Source organism: Juglans microcarpa x Juglans regia, chromosome 8D (assembly GCF_004785595.1).
Source record: "Juglans microcarpa x Juglans regia isolate MS1-56 chromosome 8D, Jm3101_v1.0, whole genome shotgun sequence".
NCBI classification, from domain to species: Eukaryota; Viridiplantae; Streptophyta; class Magnoliopsida; order Fagales; family Juglandaceae; genus Juglans; species Juglans microcarpa x Juglans regia.
Window position 1 is genome coordinate 23,825,955 of NC_054608.1, and position 18,964 is coordinate 23,844,918.

General features: G+C 35.9%; 4 protein-coding genes and 1 pseudogene across 5 annotated transcripts; all 5 read right to left on the reverse strand.

The window, feature by feature from the left end:
• Positions 1–1,191: 1,191 nt before the first annotated feature.
• Positions 1,192–2,380, reverse strand: LOC121242324 (annotated as a pseudogene).
• Positions 2,381–2,948: 568 nt separating this feature from the next.
• Positions 2,949–6,192, reverse strand: LOC121243566. Of its 2 annotated transcripts, XM_041141695.1 has the most exons (4): positions 5,867–6,192; positions 5,250–5,780; positions 3,689–3,740; positions 2,949–3,306 (listed from the first exon to the last, which is right to left on the reverse strand). In XM_041141695.1, exons 1-3 carry the CDS (start codon positions 6,128–6,130, stop codon positions 3,714–3,716), a joined length of 822 nt encoding a protein of 273 aa, XP_040997629.1. In that variant the 5' UTR covers positions 6,131–6,192; the 3' UTR covers positions 2,949–3,306; positions 3,689–3,713. The 2 variants fall into 2 exon arrangements, with proteins under 2 accessions (XP_040997629.1, XP_040997628.1); XM_041141694.1 differs by lacking the exon at positions 2,949–3,306 and having other exon boundaries at positions 3,525–3,740.
• Positions 6,147–11,250, reverse strand: LOC121242325 (the record flags this gene model as incomplete). Its single annotated transcript, XM_041140204.1, is given in 7 exon segments — positions 6,147–6,176; positions 6,930–7,264; positions 7,403–8,183; positions 8,313–8,589; positions 8,591–8,940; positions 9,388–9,636; positions 10,138–11,250. Coding segments are annotated over 7 exon segments (3,135 nt in total), but the record flags the coding sequence as incomplete, so codon positions are not given.
• A 2,333-nt stretch (positions 11,251–13,583) lies between these two features.
• On the reverse strand, positions 13,584–15,574 carry LOC121243567 (TMV resistance protein N-like). The gene is made up of 3 exons (XM_041141696.1): positions 15,008–15,574; positions 14,043–14,327; positions 13,584–13,949 (listed from the first exon to the last, which is right to left on the reverse strand). Exons 1-2 carry the CDS (start codon positions 15,554–15,556, stop codon positions 14,064–14,066), a joined length of 813 nt encoding a protein of 270 aa, XP_040997630.1. The 5' UTR covers positions 15,557–15,574; the 3' UTR covers positions 13,584–13,949; positions 14,043–14,063.
• A 70-nt stretch (positions 15,575–15,644) lies between these two features.
• LOC121242326 (disease resistance protein RUN1-like) lies at positions 15,645–17,238 on the reverse strand. Its single transcript, XM_041140205.1, has 2 exons — positions 16,668–17,238; positions 15,645–16,107 (listed from the first exon to the last, which is right to left on the reverse strand). Exons 1-2 carry the CDS (start codon positions 17,189–17,191, stop codon positions 15,645–15,647), a joined length of 987 nt encoding a protein of 328 aa, XP_040996139.1. The 5' UTR covers positions 17,192–17,238.
• Positions 17,239–18,964: the final 1,726 nt, after the last annotated feature.

The window sequence follows — 18,964 nt, forward strand, 5'->3', positions numbered from 1 at the left end:
TGCATCCTTTTATGTATACATCTTGAAGGCTAGTGAGATACCCCTAGATGAAGGCAGTTCTTTTATAGGAGCTTGGTCGAATTTAATAAATCTTAAGCATTCCATCTCACACTCAATATCAAGAAAACTTTGAAGGCTTGAACAATCTTCAAGGACAAGAGATTCTAGAGATCTCATCTTGGGGCTTCTTGGAAAACTTTTAAGGCTAGAGCATTCGAAGAATGATAAAGAGGTCAGATGATCATGGGACCCAACAGAATCATGAACCTCAATTAAACTTTCACAATTACAAAGATACAATTCCTCTAAATTTGGAATCCTTGAGATATCAGGAATTTCTGTTAGGAATTTACAATCAGAAAAACTCATAAACTTCAGGTTTTGAAAATTCTGAAGATGAGGAAAAAAAAAAAGTGAAATTAGATTAAAAGAAGTTCAAAACTAAATTGAAAAGAAAAATATTGAGAACATAGTTTTACCTTGATTCCCTCCCCCAATTCTTTTATGTGGCTTCTACGCATCTGAAAGTCGATGAGTTTTTTTTCCATGAAAATTGGATGGCAAAGATTGCAAAGGACATTCACCCAAATTAAGCAAGCTTAACTCATTATAAAGGTAATTAGGTGCTCCAGATAAACATGCATTGTGATTTATAAACATTCTTCATGAATGCTTTGGAACCTAAGCATATCGAGTCTCGCAAATCTATCAATATCCCATCAATTTTGTTTGTTACTTAGTGCAACAACATATACATGTATTAGCAAACTCACACTAAACTGTCTTTATTTGTTGTTTTTCTACTAAGATTTTCCAAATTGAGTTATTTTTTCTAATAGTTGAGTTTCCAAAAGCAATTAATCACATTCAAAATATCAAAAGTTAATGCCTCTTCAAAATCTGCCTATGATTGAAGTCTGTTCATAAATGAAAATGGATGATGCTAATAAAAAAGTAAAATTAGTCTTTTTTTGCTCCATTTATTCTTTTATCGTATTTTCTTCTAGTATAGAATGAACATCTTCATGAAACCATAACCTACTACGTTTGCTAGGTTCTTTAGGTGATTCTTGTTAAACAATTTCTCTACCCATATCTTGTAGCAAGTCATGCATCCACAATTTTCCACTCTCATCAACACTTATGAGACACTTATCCATAAGCCTTTGAATACAATCATTTGGAAAGAGACTAACAACTATCTAATACTTTGATGACATAATCTACATCTTTTGTTTTGAGGAAACAAACAATATCAAGGAAAATATCCTTCTCATTATCATCCAATCCATCATAACTTGTACTAAGTATCATTTGAATATCTTTGTTAGGAATTCACTTGAGCTTATCCAATGCACTTTTCCATTGATCGATGCTTCTACCTTTTTGATCTAAACCTAGAACCATTAAAGCTAGTGGAAGACCCCCTGCATATCATATTGCATCTCCTGTTAGTTCCACATAATCATCAATAGGCTTTTCTCTATTGAAGGCATGGAAACTAAAGAGCTGAAGAGCTTTGTCGTGATCCAATTCTATCATCTTGTATGTTGAATCAACTTCATGACTAGTCATTAAATTTTGATCTCTTGTTGTTATGATGATTCTACTTCCTAAACCAAACCAATCATGACCTCCAGCTAGATTTTCTAATTGGACAAACTTATCCACATCGTCAAGAATTAGTAGAATCTTTTTAGAGCAAAGCCTATTCTTTATCACATTAAGTCCTCTATCAACACTACCAACTTTCAAATTTCTAGAGTCTCCTAAGATCTCATAAAGAAGCGTCTCCTGTAGGTGCATTAGACCACCCTCTCGATTTGAAGTTTCTCAAATATTTGCAAGAAAGTAGCTAGCTTCAAATTGATAAGCAATTGAGTTGTAGATTGCTTTGGCGATGGTCGTCTTTCTAATTCCACCAATTCCCAAGGATCCCTATCATGCGTATGTCGTTCATTCCAATACTTAGAAGCAAATTAATATCTTGTATATGAGACTCTAATCCAATTGGACACTTGGCAATGCTTAAGTATATACGATTTACTATTCTTGAAACCTCTTCAACAATTTCGTTGATGAATTTAGATTTGTTCCTACTAGTACAAAAGATCATAAGAAACAATCAATGAGATGGATCTTCAAATGACAAGAGATAGTAACATAACATACAAATAAATATAGTGAAATTGCTAATATATAGATATATATATATATATATATATATAAAAGGTGATAATTGGTAATTGGTAACTTTTTACCTTAAACTACTGGGATTCGCACATTGCACCTTATGACCAACATTGACTGTTAAATAGCACAATCGCCCAATTATTATTTTAGTTTTTGGTCTCTTTTTCAACTCCCTATGGTTGCTCATTTCTGTCTTGCTTCTACTCGGCACTAACATATCAACATTAATTCTTATGATTAATATTTTTTTTTTATATAGCCTTCAATTTTTTTTAATAGGAACTTGGTTTTAGGACTTTGTCATTTTATCCATGTAATTCTCAAGTTTCCCCTTCTCTCTTTGTATAAGGTATTCTTCTGCCATAAATGAAGATAATCAATAAAATTGGATACTATCCCCTTCTTTTTATCTGTGCAGGTCTTCCTTTTATTCGGTACTAACATATCTACGTTAATCTTTAGGCTCGATGTTTTTTTTTTTTTTTTGTTTTTGTATGTAAGTCTTTAGTTATTTTATAGGAACAACTCCCTCTTTTTATCCATGTAACCGCCAAGTTTAGGAATCTTTCCATAAGGTATTCATCTACCATAAATTAGGGTAGTCAATAAATTTGGGTGTCGTCTTTTTTTTTTTAAAAAAAAAAAAAGTGTTTGCAATATATTCCTTTATTGATAAATATATTTGTATATTAAAATATGTTTATATTATTTTAGTATTGTACAAATAAAAAGTACACATTAGTTAAAAAACAATTGCCTAGTTAATGTTAAATTAGTTTGACCTTCGAAAGGTCATGAATTTATGAGTTATTTTAGTTAATGTAGTTTGGTATGGTATTTGAACCTGTTAAAATGCTGTGCATCATGAGTACTCAATTCCCATACTCGATACCAGGTTTGATTTCTCCAAAAATAGAAAAGAATCCTCATAATCTTATGTATCCACCCATTAGAGAAAATATTTTATGTTGTTAATGATGAAATCCAAGAATCTCTTTCCTTTCCAATACCAGTGTGGTTATTTTTTGCAAAGAACATGACTAACCACACATATGCAATTCCTCAAATCTCATTCGAACACAGGATCCCATTAATTTCAAATGCCCTATACACCTTGAAACTCAATGGTGTTCAGAGTGGAAGTTGCAGCCTTTTGAATTTCCAAATCACATAAATTCTACAAAATACACAATCCAAAGACAAAATGAAACCCTTGGAATATGCCTACTACGAATTTCCAACACGATCAACATCATTTATCATTGGTGATGAATCTGTGCCTAGAATTCTAAAATGCAAAAAAAGGATAAAGTGAAACTAGACCCTGATAGCAGAGCAATATTTACCAAAAAACTAGTACAGTTCAACCTTTGGAGAAACAGGCAAAAGTACAGTCCCAACTTTATTCGTCCAATACATTCATTGCTCTGATTCAATCTCCTCATGCTCATCCGTCTTCCCATCCACAGTTTGGTTGCTGATAAAACAGGGGAACAAAAAACAAAAAATGAAGATTCCACCTAAACATTCATCTTCAGGGAGCACACCTGGATGATTTTTCACGCTCTCTTCATGCTTTTTGTATCATATGGATTCTAAGAGCTTTGAAGAACACCGATTTTGAAGTGCAAAAAAGTTTAACTCATAGGTTGTCTCCCTCTATCCTCAAAGATGCTCCAATAAAGTAGTCCAGCCAGACATATTCTGAACACATTTCATGATTTCAACTGATGGAATTGAATCTGGAATCCTGTTTCCCACAATGATTATGCCAAATCTATGGTGCTTAGGATGCCCCTACAATAGGAAAATTATAAATTTTGAAGAATACCAATTTTTTGTTTTTTTAAATGAAGCATTGGTATTCATATTAATAGAACAAATAATATAGTTAATACTAGACAATTACAAATTAGAATCAAGCAAGACCCTAGAATGAATAAAATTTGGACATTGATGCCACCATTGAATAGTATCATCCACAAAGCGAGCGTGTCTTGCAAGTAAATGATCTGCTTCAATTTCTTGTCTGCCAACATGAATTACATCATACACTGCAAACCGAAAAATGAGACTTTGAATTTCATTATCAGATTCCCTTGGCTTGAAAAATTAGGTTCTTTAGAACCAATGGCCCCAATAACTGATAATGAATCCCCTTCCAATAGAAAACTTGAGAAACCTAAAGTCAAGATCATTTAATGAACCCTTAAAGCAGTCAAAGTCTCTATATCATCTACTTCAATACCAATTTTGAAGTTATAGTTGTCACATTCGGTTAAAAAAGACCAAAAACTTGAAACGAATTTACCACATAGACTCAATAGCTAGAACTGCATGTACAAAGCGACCATATCATTAGCAAAAATAATGAAAAAGAGGTGTTGCAGAGTAAAGCCCACTAGCATGATATCTGACTTGCCTTTGCCAGATTACACAAATGCTGCAAAACTCAGACCAAAACCATAGATATACTAGCATTGCAGGTTACATTCAATTCGTATTCTCGATACCTGGTTTGCTTTCTCCGAAAATAGAAAGAATCCTCGAAGTCTTAGGTAACAGTAGCAAGTAGAGTTGGTAATGATTTGGAAAGAACTGCATGTACGTAGTTATAATTTCTTATACAAATTGCACATATATATCATTGGCAAAAATAATGATAAAGTGATCTTAAGGGTAATACTTGCCTTTGCAAGATTACGCAAATAGTGCAAAACTCAGAGCAAAACCAAAACCATACATGTGGCATTGCAGGTGACATTCAGTAGTTGGGTAGCCCTGCTCAGTCTCATTGTAGCATCAATAGTGGGTGGTAAGGCTCCAATGCTGTAAACATGGAAAAGCCCAAAAGAATATTAACAGACAAAAGGCAAAAGTACAGTCCCAACTTCATTCATTCCATACATTCATTGCTTTGATTCAATCTCCTCATGTGCATGTGTCTCTCCAAACATAGTTTGTTTGGTATTTAGAAAGAAAGGGAAAAAAATATAAAAAGCAAAGAGGAAAAAAATATTACTTGAAAATCAAAGGAACAATGGCGACTTACTTACTTCGTCCATTTTTCTTTTTCTTTTTGCTCTCCTTTCATTCTTGTATACCACTTTGGCTTTGCAACATTTATAAAACTGCACCATCTCATTGTAACGATGATGGAGATCAAATTGAACTCGCAAATTGTCCAAAACCTTTAGTTCAAAAGATTGTAAATTGGAGTACCCCACCCATACAGCATATTGAGTCTTATTTTCCTTTTTGTACCAATCCATATTAACCAATTGTACCCCTTCTTGAATACGACATACATGATTTGAGCTGTTACTAGTTATCTTAGCATTACCAATATTTCTGTGCCAACCTGAAGCATTTTTAAAAAATATTACCAGATATAATACAATTCCGTTTATCTCCTCCAAATAGTGCGGCCCTTCAATCTCTATTGCCCACTCTTCTTCTCCCCTCAGTTTGACATAATTATCAGGCCCTTTCACCATTTCATTATCTTTTAAAAACTCATGAATATAACGCAACCACTTTGGAATCTGATTTTCCGGAAACAATGTAGCATCATATTCATAGACTCCCTGTTAAACCAATATCATCATCATCATTATACATTTAATTTAAGCAATACATGCATACCACTAAACATGAGATTACACATACATACCTTCCACAATAATGGATTTTGCACTTTACCATTCCATATATTCACATGCATTTTGTCGCAGCTGTTCAATTCAATTATTCCAAGCGATCTGATGTGGCTTCCATTGAATTCCAATATTTTTGATACTTCCAAAAATCTCTCTAATGACTTGCATTCCCCAACATATACTTGTCTTATATTTGGTGGAAGCTCAAGTATTTCTTCAAGTTTCTCACAATGGTGCAAGGAAAGACGAGCTAGTGTAACGAATTCTTTGATGCTCATGGGAAGGCTAACAATTTCAGTCCCTAATATATTTAAATGATGCAAACTGGGGGAGGAGTTAAACATGGTGATATGAACCCGCGGGAATGAATTCCCTTGAACCCACAATCAATTTGAAAACTCTCCAAGAAAGCCAAAAATCAAGTCAAGGATGGAGAATCTAGACCCGATGAGAACCCGTTTCAAGAACCTAGATTATATTAAAATCTAGACCTGTTGAAGAACCCGTCTCAAGAACCCAGATTACAAAGGAGGAACGCCACAAAGGTTGTGATTTACCTTTGATAAGTTCAAGAGTTCAATCAAGAACAAGAGGAGAAAACTCAACTCACAAATAAAATTCAATATTGTCTAATCTCTCAAATGAGGCTGCAAAGAGTTTTTAAACCCAAACCTAATCAAAACCCTAGCCAAAATAAAACCCCTTTTTCCCAAAATTACCCTTGATGAACAGTACCGGCTACAGTACCCGCGGCTACAGTAACCCCAACAATAAATTGATGAAACCCTAGTTCCTAAAATGTAACTTTCCAAATAAGCCCTTGGCCAAAATACAAGGCCTTCCCAAAAACATAGTTCATAAGAAATAAGACATGTGAGCCAAGCATTTTCAATCCCACTTATTCTAAACTAGTAAAATAAATCATTTAACCAAATTAGAAGCCTCCAATAACAATAGGCCGTATCTCTAAGTCATGTCTTCCTCAGCATGAATAAAGTGGATCAAAGCTGGTTCTTCTTCTTTCAGACCCATCTTCAGTGTTGGGCTCTTGCTGGCTTCATCCCAAGTGGATTGCACCAATCCTTGCATTGCTTCCTTGATCTTCTTGGCCCTTGATCTTGTAATTGGCCCATCTGGAACTTGCAAAGGATCTTTAAGAGTAGGCCCACCTTGGTTCCTATCATTCCCCCTCTCCTCAAAAGGATTCGACCTCGAATCTTCACCTACATCAAAAGAAGAAAGATCAGAAACATTGAAAGTTGCAGAAACTTTATACTCACCTGGAAGATCCACTTTATATGCATTGTCATTAATTTTCTCAAGAATTTGGAAAGGTCCATCTCCTCGAGGATGTAACTTAGTCCTTCTATGGGCTGGGAATCTTTCTTTGCGCATGTGAACCCAAACCCAATCTCCTGGTTCAAAGATGACACGCCTTCGTCCTTTATTGGCTTGGGACGCAACCCTTTCATTCTTTTGGACAATTTGAAGCCGTACCCTCTCATGAAGTGACTTCACTAACTCCGCCTTCTTTTGTCCATCCAAACTACTCCTGTCATCAACAGGTAAAGGCATCAAATCCAAAGGAGTAAGTGGATTAAATCCATAAACAATTTCGAAAGGAGAGTATGAAGTAGTAGTATGCATCGTCCTATTATATGCAAACTCTATAAATGGCCAACAATCCTCCCAAGTTTTTAAATTCTTATGAACAACAGTGCGTAAAAGTTGAGTTAAAGTCCTATTAACTACTTCAGTCTGACCATCAGTCTGCGGATGACAAGTAGTGGAAAATAAGAGCTTAGTACCCAATTTCCCCCACAACACCTTCCAAAAGTAGCTAAGGAATTTAACATCCCTATCAGAAACAATACTCTTAGGTACACCATGGAGTCGCACTATCTCCCGGAAAAACAAGTCAGCTATGTTGGTTGCATCATCTGTTTTATGGCATGGAATGAAATGTGCCATCTTACTGAATCTATCCACCACCACAAAAATAGAATCTCTACCCCTTTTGGTCCTAGGCAGCCCCAAGACAAAGTCCATAGATATGTCTACCCATGGCTCACTAGGAACGGGTAAGGGTGTATACAACCCATGTGGCAAAACCTTAGATTTGGCCTTTCTACATGTAATGCACCTTCCACAAATACGGTTAACATCTCTCTTCATCTTAGGCCAAAAGAAATGTTCATGCAAAATGTCTAAAGTTTTCTTGACACCAAAGTGTCCCATTAATCCCCCACCATGTGCCTCACGCACCAATAACTCACGCATAGAACAATTTGGCAGACAAAGTTTGCTTTCTTTAAACAAATAACCATCATGCTTGTAAAACTTACCAAATGCCGCCTTATCACATGCCACATACACATTAGAAAAATCAGCGTCATCGGCATACATGTCTTTCACATATTCAAACTCAAGCATTTTAGCACTCATAGAAGTAAGAAGTACATACCTCCGGGATAGAGCATCAGCAACAATGTTCTCCTTACCTTGCTTGTAACGGATGACATAGGGAAATGTCTCAATGTATTCCATCCATCTAGCATGCCTTTTATTCAACTTACCTTGACCCTTGAGATGCTTCAATGATTCATGATCGGTGTGGATCACAAATTCCCTTGGCCATAGGTAGTGCTGCCAAGTCTCTAATGCACGAACAAGAGCGTAAAGCTCTTTGTCATAAGTAGGGTAGTTCAGGGATGCCCCACTTAACTTTTCACTGAAGAGGATGCCTATCTTGCATCAAAACGGTTCCAATCCCAATTCCTGAGGCATCACATTCAATCTCAAAAGCTTTGTTAAAATCAGGTAATGCTAACACAGGTGCAGAGCACAACCTTTCTTTAATAGTGGCAAAAGCATTCTCTTGATTAGCCCCCCAATGAAACCCAACATTCTTTTTAATTACCTCAGTGAGTGGTGCAGTAATGGTGCTGAAGTCTTTAACAAAACGCCAATAAAAGCTTGCTAAGCCATGAAAGCTTCTTACCTCAGTGATGCTTTTTGGCGTTGGCCACTCCTTGATGGCCTTGACTTTCTCTTCATCCACCTCAATACCCTTCGTACTAACAACATAACCAAGAAAAACAACTTTTTCCATGCAAAAGGCACATTTCTTGAAATTAGCATACAACTTTTCACATCTCAACACATCAAACACATATCTCAAATGGTCAATATGTTCATTTAAGTTCTTGCTGTACACTAAGATATCATCAAAGTACACAACCACAAACTTGCCTATGAATGCACGTAGGACATGGTTCATTAATCTCATGAAAGTACTGGGCGCATTTGTAAGTCCAAATGGCATAACCAACCATTCATAAAGCCCATATTTAGTCTTAAAAGCAGTTTTCCATTCATCACCCTCTTTCATTCTAATTTGATGGTACCCACTTTTAAGATCAATTTTACTGAAAATACATGAGCCATGCAATTCATCAAGCATATCATCCAATCTAGGAATGGGATGGTGATACTTTACTGTGATATTGTTGACCGCCCTGCAATCAATGCACATCCTCCACGTCCCATCCTTCTTTGGCACCAGTAGCACTGGTACAGCACAAGGGCTCATGCTCTCCCTCACGTACCCCCTGCTCATCAAATCCTCAACTTGCCTCTGAAGCTCCTTTGTCTCCTCTGGATTACTCCTATAGGCTGGTCGGTTTGGAATAGCAGCCCCGGGCACAAAATCAATCTGGTGCTCAATGCCTCTAATGGGTGGCAACTCATTTGGCATCTCATCCGGGAATACATCCTCAAACTCCTGCAACAAAGAAACAGCCAAACTAGGAAGAAACTGGTTAGTTTCATCAAGAGTAAGATAAGACTCTTTATAGACAAGAAAAATCATAGGGCGATCTGCGAAGAAAGCCCTCTTAACCTCACTCTCTCTTGCATAGAAACTCACTTTTGCCTTTCCTTTTCTCTCAAAAGACTCTCTTTCTTTTTTCTCTAGTGGCTCTACTCTTTTTTCTTTACTCTCAGCCACCTCTCTACTTTCTTTTTCACTCTTTCTTTTATGCTCTTTTTCACTCTCACTCTTTCTTTTTTGCTCAATCTCTTTTTCACTCTTCCTTTTTTGATCACTCTCATTTTCACTCTTTCTCTTCTGATCACTCTCATTTTCACTTTTTCTTTTTTGAGCAACCTCACTTTTCAATTTCAATTGGTCCTCATAGACCTGGCTTGGAGTTAAAGGAGCAAGCTTAATTGTTTTGCCCTCCTTTTCAAAGCTGTACATGTTCTTGAACCCATCATGTGTCACCCTCCTATCATACTGCCATGGCCTCCCCAACAAAATATGGCCCGCATGCATAGGCACAACATCACAAAGCACCTCATCCTGATACTTCCCAATAGAAAAAGTAACTAACACTTGTTTATCCACCCTAACCTCTCCACAATCATTCAACCACTGCAATTTGTATGGTCTAGAGTGTTTTAAGGTTGGTAAATTCAATTTCTCAACCAAAGTAGTGCTAGCCACATTAGTACAACTCCCTCCATCAATGATCATACTACATACCTTATTGTTGACATGGCATCTAGTATGGAAAATGTTCTCTCTCTGTTGCTCTGCATCATCCACCTTAATGTGTGCATTAAGAGCACGCCTGGCAACAAGAGACTCACCTGTCACAGGGTATACCACTCCATCATCATCACTAGCATCATCCAACTCGGGCACCTCATCACTATCATCCTCACTCTCCGTCATCACCTCTCCATTGTCACGCATAATCATCACCCTCCTATTTGGACATTGAGAAGCAATGTGCCCTGAACCCAAACACTTAAAACATTTGATATCTCTATTCCGTGAAGGTTGGGATTCTACCTTGGGTTTGTTGCTAGTTCCCTCATCTTTTCCCTTAGGTGGTTCGGTCTTTCTCTTTGCTTCACCTGGATCATTCCTATCCCATTTTGATTTCCAAGTAGTGCTAGAAACCGAAGTGTACCTTGCTGTCCCTTTTCTCTTTAATTGTCTCTCCACCTTCATAGCCATGTGCACCATGTCCTCTATCTCCACATAATGTTGTAATTCAATTACATTGGCTATGTCCCTATTTAACCCACTCAAAAATCTAGCCATGGTGGCCTCTCGGTCCTCCTCTACATTAGCCCGAATCATCGCCACCTCCATCTCCTTATGGTAATCCTCTACACTCCTAGACCCCTGTGTAAGATTTTGTAATTTCTGGTAAAGGTCTCTATAGTAATGGCTAGGAACAAATCTCCGCCTCATGAGAGCTTTCAACTCTCCCCATGTCTCTATAGGCCTCTCATAATTCCTCCTCCTATTGGTCACTAATTGATCCCACCAAATAATAGCATAATCAGTGAATTCAATTACCGCCAACTTCACTTTCTTCTCCTCAGAGTAATTATGGCAATCAAACACCAACTCTATTTTTTTCTCCCACTCTAGATAAACCTCAGGGTCAGTTCTACCTTGGAAAGGTGGTATTTTCATTTTGATGCTACCAAGGTCTCCATCTACACTATCCCGACCCCTTAGATTCCCCTCAAATCCTCTTTCATGCCTAACTCTTCTATTTCTACCCGACCCAACGTCAGATGCTAAGTCTTCCTCATCCTCACCATCTCCTTCATTCTCATACTGATTTTCAACTCTATGCTCACGTCGCCTCCTGTCCCTCCCACCTTGTAGATTTCTAATCGCTGCTTCTTGATGATCCATCCTATCCCTCACTTCACCCAACACCAAGTTCAACCGCTCAAACTGTTGTTGCATGGCTTGCAACACAAAGGATGAGTTATCTGCTCTCCCCCTTGGTGATGCGCTACTCCGATGAGACATTATCAGGCGCTACACAAAAGAATGTTAGTGGGAAAAAAAAATAAATAAATAAACCTCACACACTCCCTCACGTGTTTACACTCGAATAATGACACTCCACTCGTGTTTCACTCTTAATTGGCTTTTTTCGATAATAGTCTCACACTCTCTTGCCTTTTACCTCAAGAGTTTTCCCACTCCAGTTCTTTAAGAACTAATTGACTCAATCAAGACAAAGCAACTTTGTTTTATCCCAACTAGTAATTAGGTCCAAGAAACAAGAACAAGAGAAACACGGAAGGAATGAAAAAAAATGGCACGTGAATCAAGGAAATTATACGAATGAAACAGTTAACAATAAGACAAGATACCAACTAGAATCACCCCCTTTTATGATAAGGCTCAAGAAAAAAATCCTCGAATTTTTTTTTTTTCCTTTCTTTTCTTTTCTTTTCTTTTCTTTTCTTTTCCTTTCACCAACTGATTTGATCACAAACAAGAATAAGCAGTTGAGAAAACCCTAACAATAACTCAGAAACCCTTGGGCAAGTGATATACGGCAGCCCCTAGAACAAGAGATTTCAGCCAACACAAACCCTAGAACAATGATTTTCAGCAACCCTAACAATAGTGAAGAAGTCTGCTAACCACCACTATTTTTTTTTTTTTTTGTAATCAATCCTAGAACAATGAAGCCCTAGAATTAAATATGCAAGAAATAAAAGATAGAATAAGACCTGATTGGAAACCTTGCTCTGAATACCAAATGATATGAACCCGCGGGAATGAATTCCCTTGAACCCACAATCAATTTGAAAACTCCCCAAGAAAGCCAAAAATCAAGTCAAGGATGGAGAATCTAGACCCGATGAGAACCCGTTTCAAGAACCTAGATTATATTAAAATCTAGACCTGTTGAAGAACCCGTCTCAAGAACCCAGATTACAAAGGAGGAACGCCACAAAGGTTGTGATTTACCTTTGATAAGTTCAAGAGTTCAATCAAGAACAAGAGGAGAAAACTCAACTCACAAATAAAATTCAATATTGTCTAATCTCTCAAATGAGGCTGCAAAGAGTTTTTAAACCCAAACCTAATCAAAACCCTAGCCAAAATAAAACCCCTTTTTCCCAAAATTACCCTTGATGAACAGTACCGGCTACAGTACCCGCGGCTACAGTAACCCCAACAATAAATTGATGAAACCCTAGTTCCTAAAATGTAACTTTCCAAATAAGCCCTTGGCCAAAATACAAGGCCTTCCCAAAAACATAGTTCATAAGAAATAAGACATGTGAGCCAAGCATTTTCAATCCCACTTATTCTAAACTAGTAAAATAAATCATTTAACCAAATTAGAAGCCTCCAATAACAATAGGCCGTATCTCTAAGTCATGTCTTCCTCAGCATGAATAAAGTGGATCAAAGCTGGTTCTTCTTCTTTCAGACCCATCTTCAGTGTTGGGCTCTTGCTGGCTTCATCCCAAGTGGATTGCACCAATCCTTGCATTGCTTCCTTGATCTTCTTGGCCCTTGATCTTGTAATTGGCCCATCTGGAACTTGCAAAGGATCTTTAAGAGTAGGCCCACCTTGGTTCCTATCACATGGTAAATAAACTAGATATTGGAAAGAAATTTATTTCTGATTGGAAACAACTTTGAAGATTCAACGATTGTAATGCAGTGCTCCCATTGCTTGCATTCGTTGGAGGCGCCAATTCATGGAGTCGTTCTTCACGTAATGATATATCCTCTTCCATTTTTGTAGACTCAAAAGCCAGAAGGGATAGCCCGTTATCCCTCATCTTCTTTACAAGATTTGGACAACCACCAATGTCGAGCCGCAATAAATTTTGCAAGAGAATGCAAGCAATTGGGAGACGCATAAGGTTTTTGCAATCCCATAAAGATAAATGATGGAGTCCTACGAGGTTCCCAATGGATAAAGGTAGTTCTTCTATTGCGGTGCAATGTAGATCCAATGAACTTAAAGATTCCATTTTACACTCGATTTCAGGAAGATAACGAAGGCTTGAGCAATCGCCAAGAAGAAGCCGGTGTAAAGATCTCGACTTGAGGCTTCTTGGAAGGATTTGGAGTTTAGAGCATCCTTCAAAATCCAACCGAGAAAGATTTTCCAAAGATCCAACGGAATCATGCACCTCAACTAATCTTCTACAATTTTGGATACTCAATTCCTTCAAATTTGAGATGCTCGAAAGATCCGGAATCTTTTTCAAGAATTTACAATCAAAGAAAGTCATAGTCGTCAAATTCTGTAAAAGAAAAAGACGAAAAGTTTAATGGACTTTATTACATAATTCAAAGAAAAAAATAGTTGTTGATAATGATTATAATTGTGTACGTACCTTGGGCTTGAATCCATCCCGTTACTCCTTCATGAGGCTATGACGCATCCTAAAGACAATGAGTTTCTTCCCTTGGAAATTACATGGCAAAGACTCTAGAGGATATTTATAACAATCATGTATTCTTATCTTGTCGGAGAGATAATTGGGTCCACAAGAAAAATGTGCATTATGATTTATAAAGATTCTAAGTCTTTCCATATGTTGAAATGCTTCAGGATGCAAGCTTATCTCCTCATTGCCTTCAGGTAAATCTACTAGTATGCCTTCAATTTTGTTTGGCCCCTGATATGAGTGCATGAAGTTGTGTAAGATATTTTACGAAAAACAGTGCTCTGTACTTATCAATTAATATTACACACTATTGTTCTTGAAGATATTTTAAAAATAAGTAGTATTTATGGATTGCTGAAATCTCCAATACGAACTAGACGTATGCTAAGATATAAAAGATTGTCCTTTTATACCAACTTACGTACTTTCCTATAACTTTCAATAAAAAAAAATGCTAGCTTGGGGAGACCGTAGACATGAAATTAGAAAATATTGGATATTTAGAACCAAAAAAGGACATCTAGATTTGGTACTTTTATTGACTCATTTTAATTATTAATAAACGAATTCTGTATATATCTACAAATTCATATTGATAATTTAGAGGATATACATATATATATATGACTACTGCTACATTCGCAAAAGAATTAGACAAAAACAATCTAAAAAATTAACGTGTCTTCATCTGATATATTAGATTTACCATACAATAAAAGTAATTTTATAATCCGATGAACCACATCAAGCTACATCAGTTTGTGATATTACTTTTCCGTATATATATTCATTTAGGTATAAAGTTAGTAGGTTTAGGTATTTATATTTTCTCAAAAAAGAAATCCACTAGTTTTCACTTTTGGAAAAGGAAATAAATGTAAAACCCAAGATTTTTTTTTTTTTACTCTTACCGTACTTTCTTCCAAGACTTCACGGATATCCTCGTGAAACCACAGTCTACTACGTTTGCTAGGTTCTTTGGGTGATTCTAGTCGAACAATTTCTCGTCCCATATCTTGTAGCAAGTCATGCATCTGAACATATTCATTTCTCCCTTCAATAGTAATAAGACACTTGCCTGTAAGCCTCTTGATTCCATGAACCGGAAAAAAACCACAACAATCAAATATTTTCATGACATTAGCCAAATATTCTCCTTTGAAGAAAAATGCAATATCAAGGAATATGTCCCCCTTAGTATCATCTAGACCTTCATAACTCACTAACAGTACTTTTTGAATATTACCATTTGGAATGTTTTTATATTTATCCAACGCACTTTTCCATTGAAGTATACTTTGACCTTTTAGATCCGAACCTAGCACTGTTAAAGCTAGTGGAAGACCTTGAGCATATTTTGTTACTTGTTTAGATAGGTCCACATAATCCTTCAATGGTTCTTTTTCCATGAAAGCATGCATGCTAAAGAGTTGAAGAGCTTCATTGTCATCCAAAATCATCACCTTGTGCTTTGAATCAACTTTAGAGTTATCAAGTAAACATTGATCTCTTGTCGTTATGATGATTCTACTTCCTAAGCCAAACCAATCACGATCTCCACTTTTCTATTTGGACCAACTCATCCACATCAGCAAGAATTAGTAGAACTCTTTTAGAGCAAAGTCTATGCCTAATCACATTGATGCCTCTGTCAGTATCATGAACATCCAAACTTGTTCCTAAAATATCGTAAAGAAGGGTATTTTGCAGCGTAATTAGACCTCCTGCTTGTTTTGAAGTTTCTCTAATGTCTTTCAAGAAACAGCTTCCTTCAAATTGTGAAGAAACCCGGTTGTAGATATCTTTAGAAATAGTTATCTTCCCAATTCCACCGGTCCCAAATATCCCTACAATGAGTAAAATATCATTCTTTCCAATACTTAAATGTTGATAAATATGTCGTATACGAGACTCTATCCCAACTGGATACTTGGCAACGCTTAAAGGTGTTTGATTTACCATTCTTAAGTCCACCCATTGAATGATTTCCTGGATAAATTCTGACTCTTTCCTATCAATATTAAAGAGAAGAAAAATTGAAATAGTTAGAGTACTTTTCACAATAGATGACATATGATTATAATTAAGTTAATTAAAATATATAGTTTTTTTCATTTTTTTTCTCTCTGTAACAAAGTGACAGCTGTAGATTACGATGTACAAGGGTAGTCTTGCTCCTTCCTTAATCTGAACATTGTTTCATAACAAACTTAATCTGAAACTTATAATTGAAGAGAATTTGTGGGTTTTTATATCTAGAAACAAATTGAAACTAAACGTTATGTGAAACTAATGTGGTAGCGGTAGTAGATATTTAATCCAAGAATCACAAATGACTTCTAAAACTTGACTAGGTTTTGCATATAATTATTCAATGCCAAAAATAGTCACAAATTTCAATTTGTTTTCCATTTGTATGGTATTTTATCTTCACCAGTTCCCCCATATCAGATCCTGGATTTGTCTCAATTTTTTCTATAAATATCTCAAATATATATAGCATCATATACGCATACACATGATGACAAAGTACATATATATATACATATAGCATCATAACGCAAAGCTTACCGGAAGTTTGTTAATGGGAAACCAGACAAATCGGCCACTCTTTTCAAAGCTGCCTTCCATTTCAACATCTTTGCGTTATCCTTGAGCTTATCTCCAAGTTTATCAAAGGATTCTCCAAAAATCCCTTTTTGATGCCGTACTTCCGATGGATCTATGTGGTAAAAAATTGGTAGAACAATTTGTTTCATTGTTTCCTTGCAATCAAGAATCTTCAATAGCTCGTCTAAGCACCATCTAGATTCTGCAAAGTTTTTAGAGAGTACAATGATAGAAATCATTGACCCTTCAATAGCTTTGAAAAGTGCCGGTGAAATCTCCTCCCCTCTCTCAAGATTGTTGTCTATGTAAGTATTGATTCCTCTTTGATATAAACAGTGGTATAAATGGGAAATAAAGTTATGGCGAACATCTTCACCTCTAAAGCTCAAGAATACATCATGATCCCATGGACGGATGGAAGGAGATGAAGAGGATGAAGAAGAGGAAGAAGCTCCTGGTTGAAAGGCCATAGAAGAAGAAGTCATGCTCTCAATACGTATGCGCGATTACAATTTAGCAAGAGGTCCAATTATAGAGTAGTACTTATCGCAAATAAATAATTATAGAGATAAAGTTCACATCGAAAATATAATTAACCTAATGCATGCATGGGTGCGCAGATCTCATCTGGACTTGTTTTACGCATGCACGTTCTTGAAAATATACTTTTTATTAGGTTTATTTTTCTCTTTAATTGAAACAGAATCACGTTAAATATATTACTTCCAATTTAATAATTTAGTTTTAAATACAAATTAATGATTTAATTAGATCTATAACATCTTTTGGATTCATTTGATACCATATATAGCAAAAAATAAAGAAACAAGTACGTACTCGAGGAATCCAATCCATTTTAATGCACTAACGAAGTTATTAGTGATCAAGTGTATTATTAAAATATTGCTAAATAAAACTTATTAATATAATAAGATGTATTATTGGTCATTTAATAATCCAAACTTTATATAAAAAAAATCCAAATTTAAATGCATGCACATATATAATATCTATCATTACTCATCATGTGTATATAGTAGGAAAAAAGGTAGACAAGTGTGTCATACATGTTAAAAAGAAAGACAGAGGCCTCATTTGTTTTCACAATCATTTTCAACTCATCTCATCTAAACATTTTAACTTTTCTAAATTTTCACATAAAATAAAATAAACAATTCAATTTTTTCAAATCCCAAAACAAAAATAATATTAAAAAATATATTTTAACAATATTTTATTTAACTTTCAACTCATCTTATCTCATCTTATTTGCGAAAACAAACGAAATGAGAATGAAACTTCTTGGAAACATCTTTTAAATAGTTAGCTAATTATTAGCTAAAAGTTGTGATTGGACGGTCAATTTATATGCATGTTGATCAAAATTCATATATATTTAACAGACATTAGGGTTGTATTTGGCTATTTAAACCATCTCAAACTATGTCACTACTATTCATAAATAGTTTATTACTATTCACAAGCAGTAGACTTCTATTCATTATTATTTCACTATTATTTATAAATTATTTCCCTACGATTCACATATGATCTTAACATCCAAAGCTACTTTGAGTTGCAATTCAGGTTAGTAAATTTATGGGGGATAAAAAGCTATACGGGTTCTATATATGTTCTTGAAACAACATTATTGGCTTGCCCGAAACGATGTTTGAGTAGATTCTAATTAAGTTGATCAATTTGGTCTTAAGGACGGAGAAAATTAATATGGAACACAATTGAAGTACTAATCCATAGGACACACCAATGCCCATGGCTGGGTGGATTTGTCTCAATTTAGGCCCCATGTGGATGTTGAGATGGTCTCAACCTATTTCATCTCATCTTAACATCTAAGCACTACTCAAATACAAACATTTTTCAATTTTCAATTTTCAAGTTTTTTGTATAATTAATACTTAATCATTATAACTTCCCAAAACTTTCAACCAAAATACAAAAAACATACTGTGGAGGGTTAAAATGTTAAGTCCAAGATTGGGCCCAGCCCACAGGCCCCACTAGAGGACAAGATAAAGGGATAGGAGGGGGGGCATGGATCAGGCGGGTGGCAAGAGTCTTCAGAGTAGGTCAAAGGGAAAGAGTCTTTAGAGCATGTCAGAGGGAAAGTAGGAAGAGAAGGGAAGCTGGCACACGCAAAGGGGTCAGGCCTCATCACTGCAGACGGACACATAGATATATATATACACACACACATATATGTAGTTTTGTTCGAAGATTTCGGTGGAACCTTTTAG

Excerpts from the sequence above, each read along its gene's own strand:
- LOC121242326 (XM_041140205.1), bottom strand. The coding sequence starts at position 17,191 with ATGACTTCTTCTTCTATGGCCTTTCAACCAGGAGCTTCTTCCTCTTCT. Across the intron at positions 16,108-16,667 it reads TTCCCATTAACAAACTTCCG|GAAAGAGTCAGAATTTATCC; the intron begins GTAAGCTTTGCG and ends TAATATTGATAG.
- LOC121243567 (XM_041141696.1), bottom strand. The coding sequence starts at position 15,556 with ATGATTTTGGATGACAATGAAGCTCTTCAACTCTTTAGCATGCATGCT. Across the intron at positions 14,328-15,007 it reads AAGTCTTGGAAGAAAGTACG|GGGCCAAACAAAATTGAAGG; the intron begins GTAAGAGTAAAA and ends CACTCATATCAG.
- LOC121243566 (XM_041141695.1), bottom strand. The coding sequence starts at position 6,130 with ATGAGCATCAAAGAATTCGTTACACTAGCTCGTCTTTCCTTGCACCAT. Across the intron at positions 5,781-5,866 it reads AAAATCCATTATTGTGGAAG|GGAGTCTATGAATATGATGC; the intron begins GTATGTATGTGT and ends TTGGTTTAACAG. Across the intron at positions 3,741-5,249 it reads GAAAAAGAAAAATGGACGAA|GTGTGCTCCCTGAAGATGAA; the intron begins GTAAGTAAGTCG and ends AAAATCATCCAG.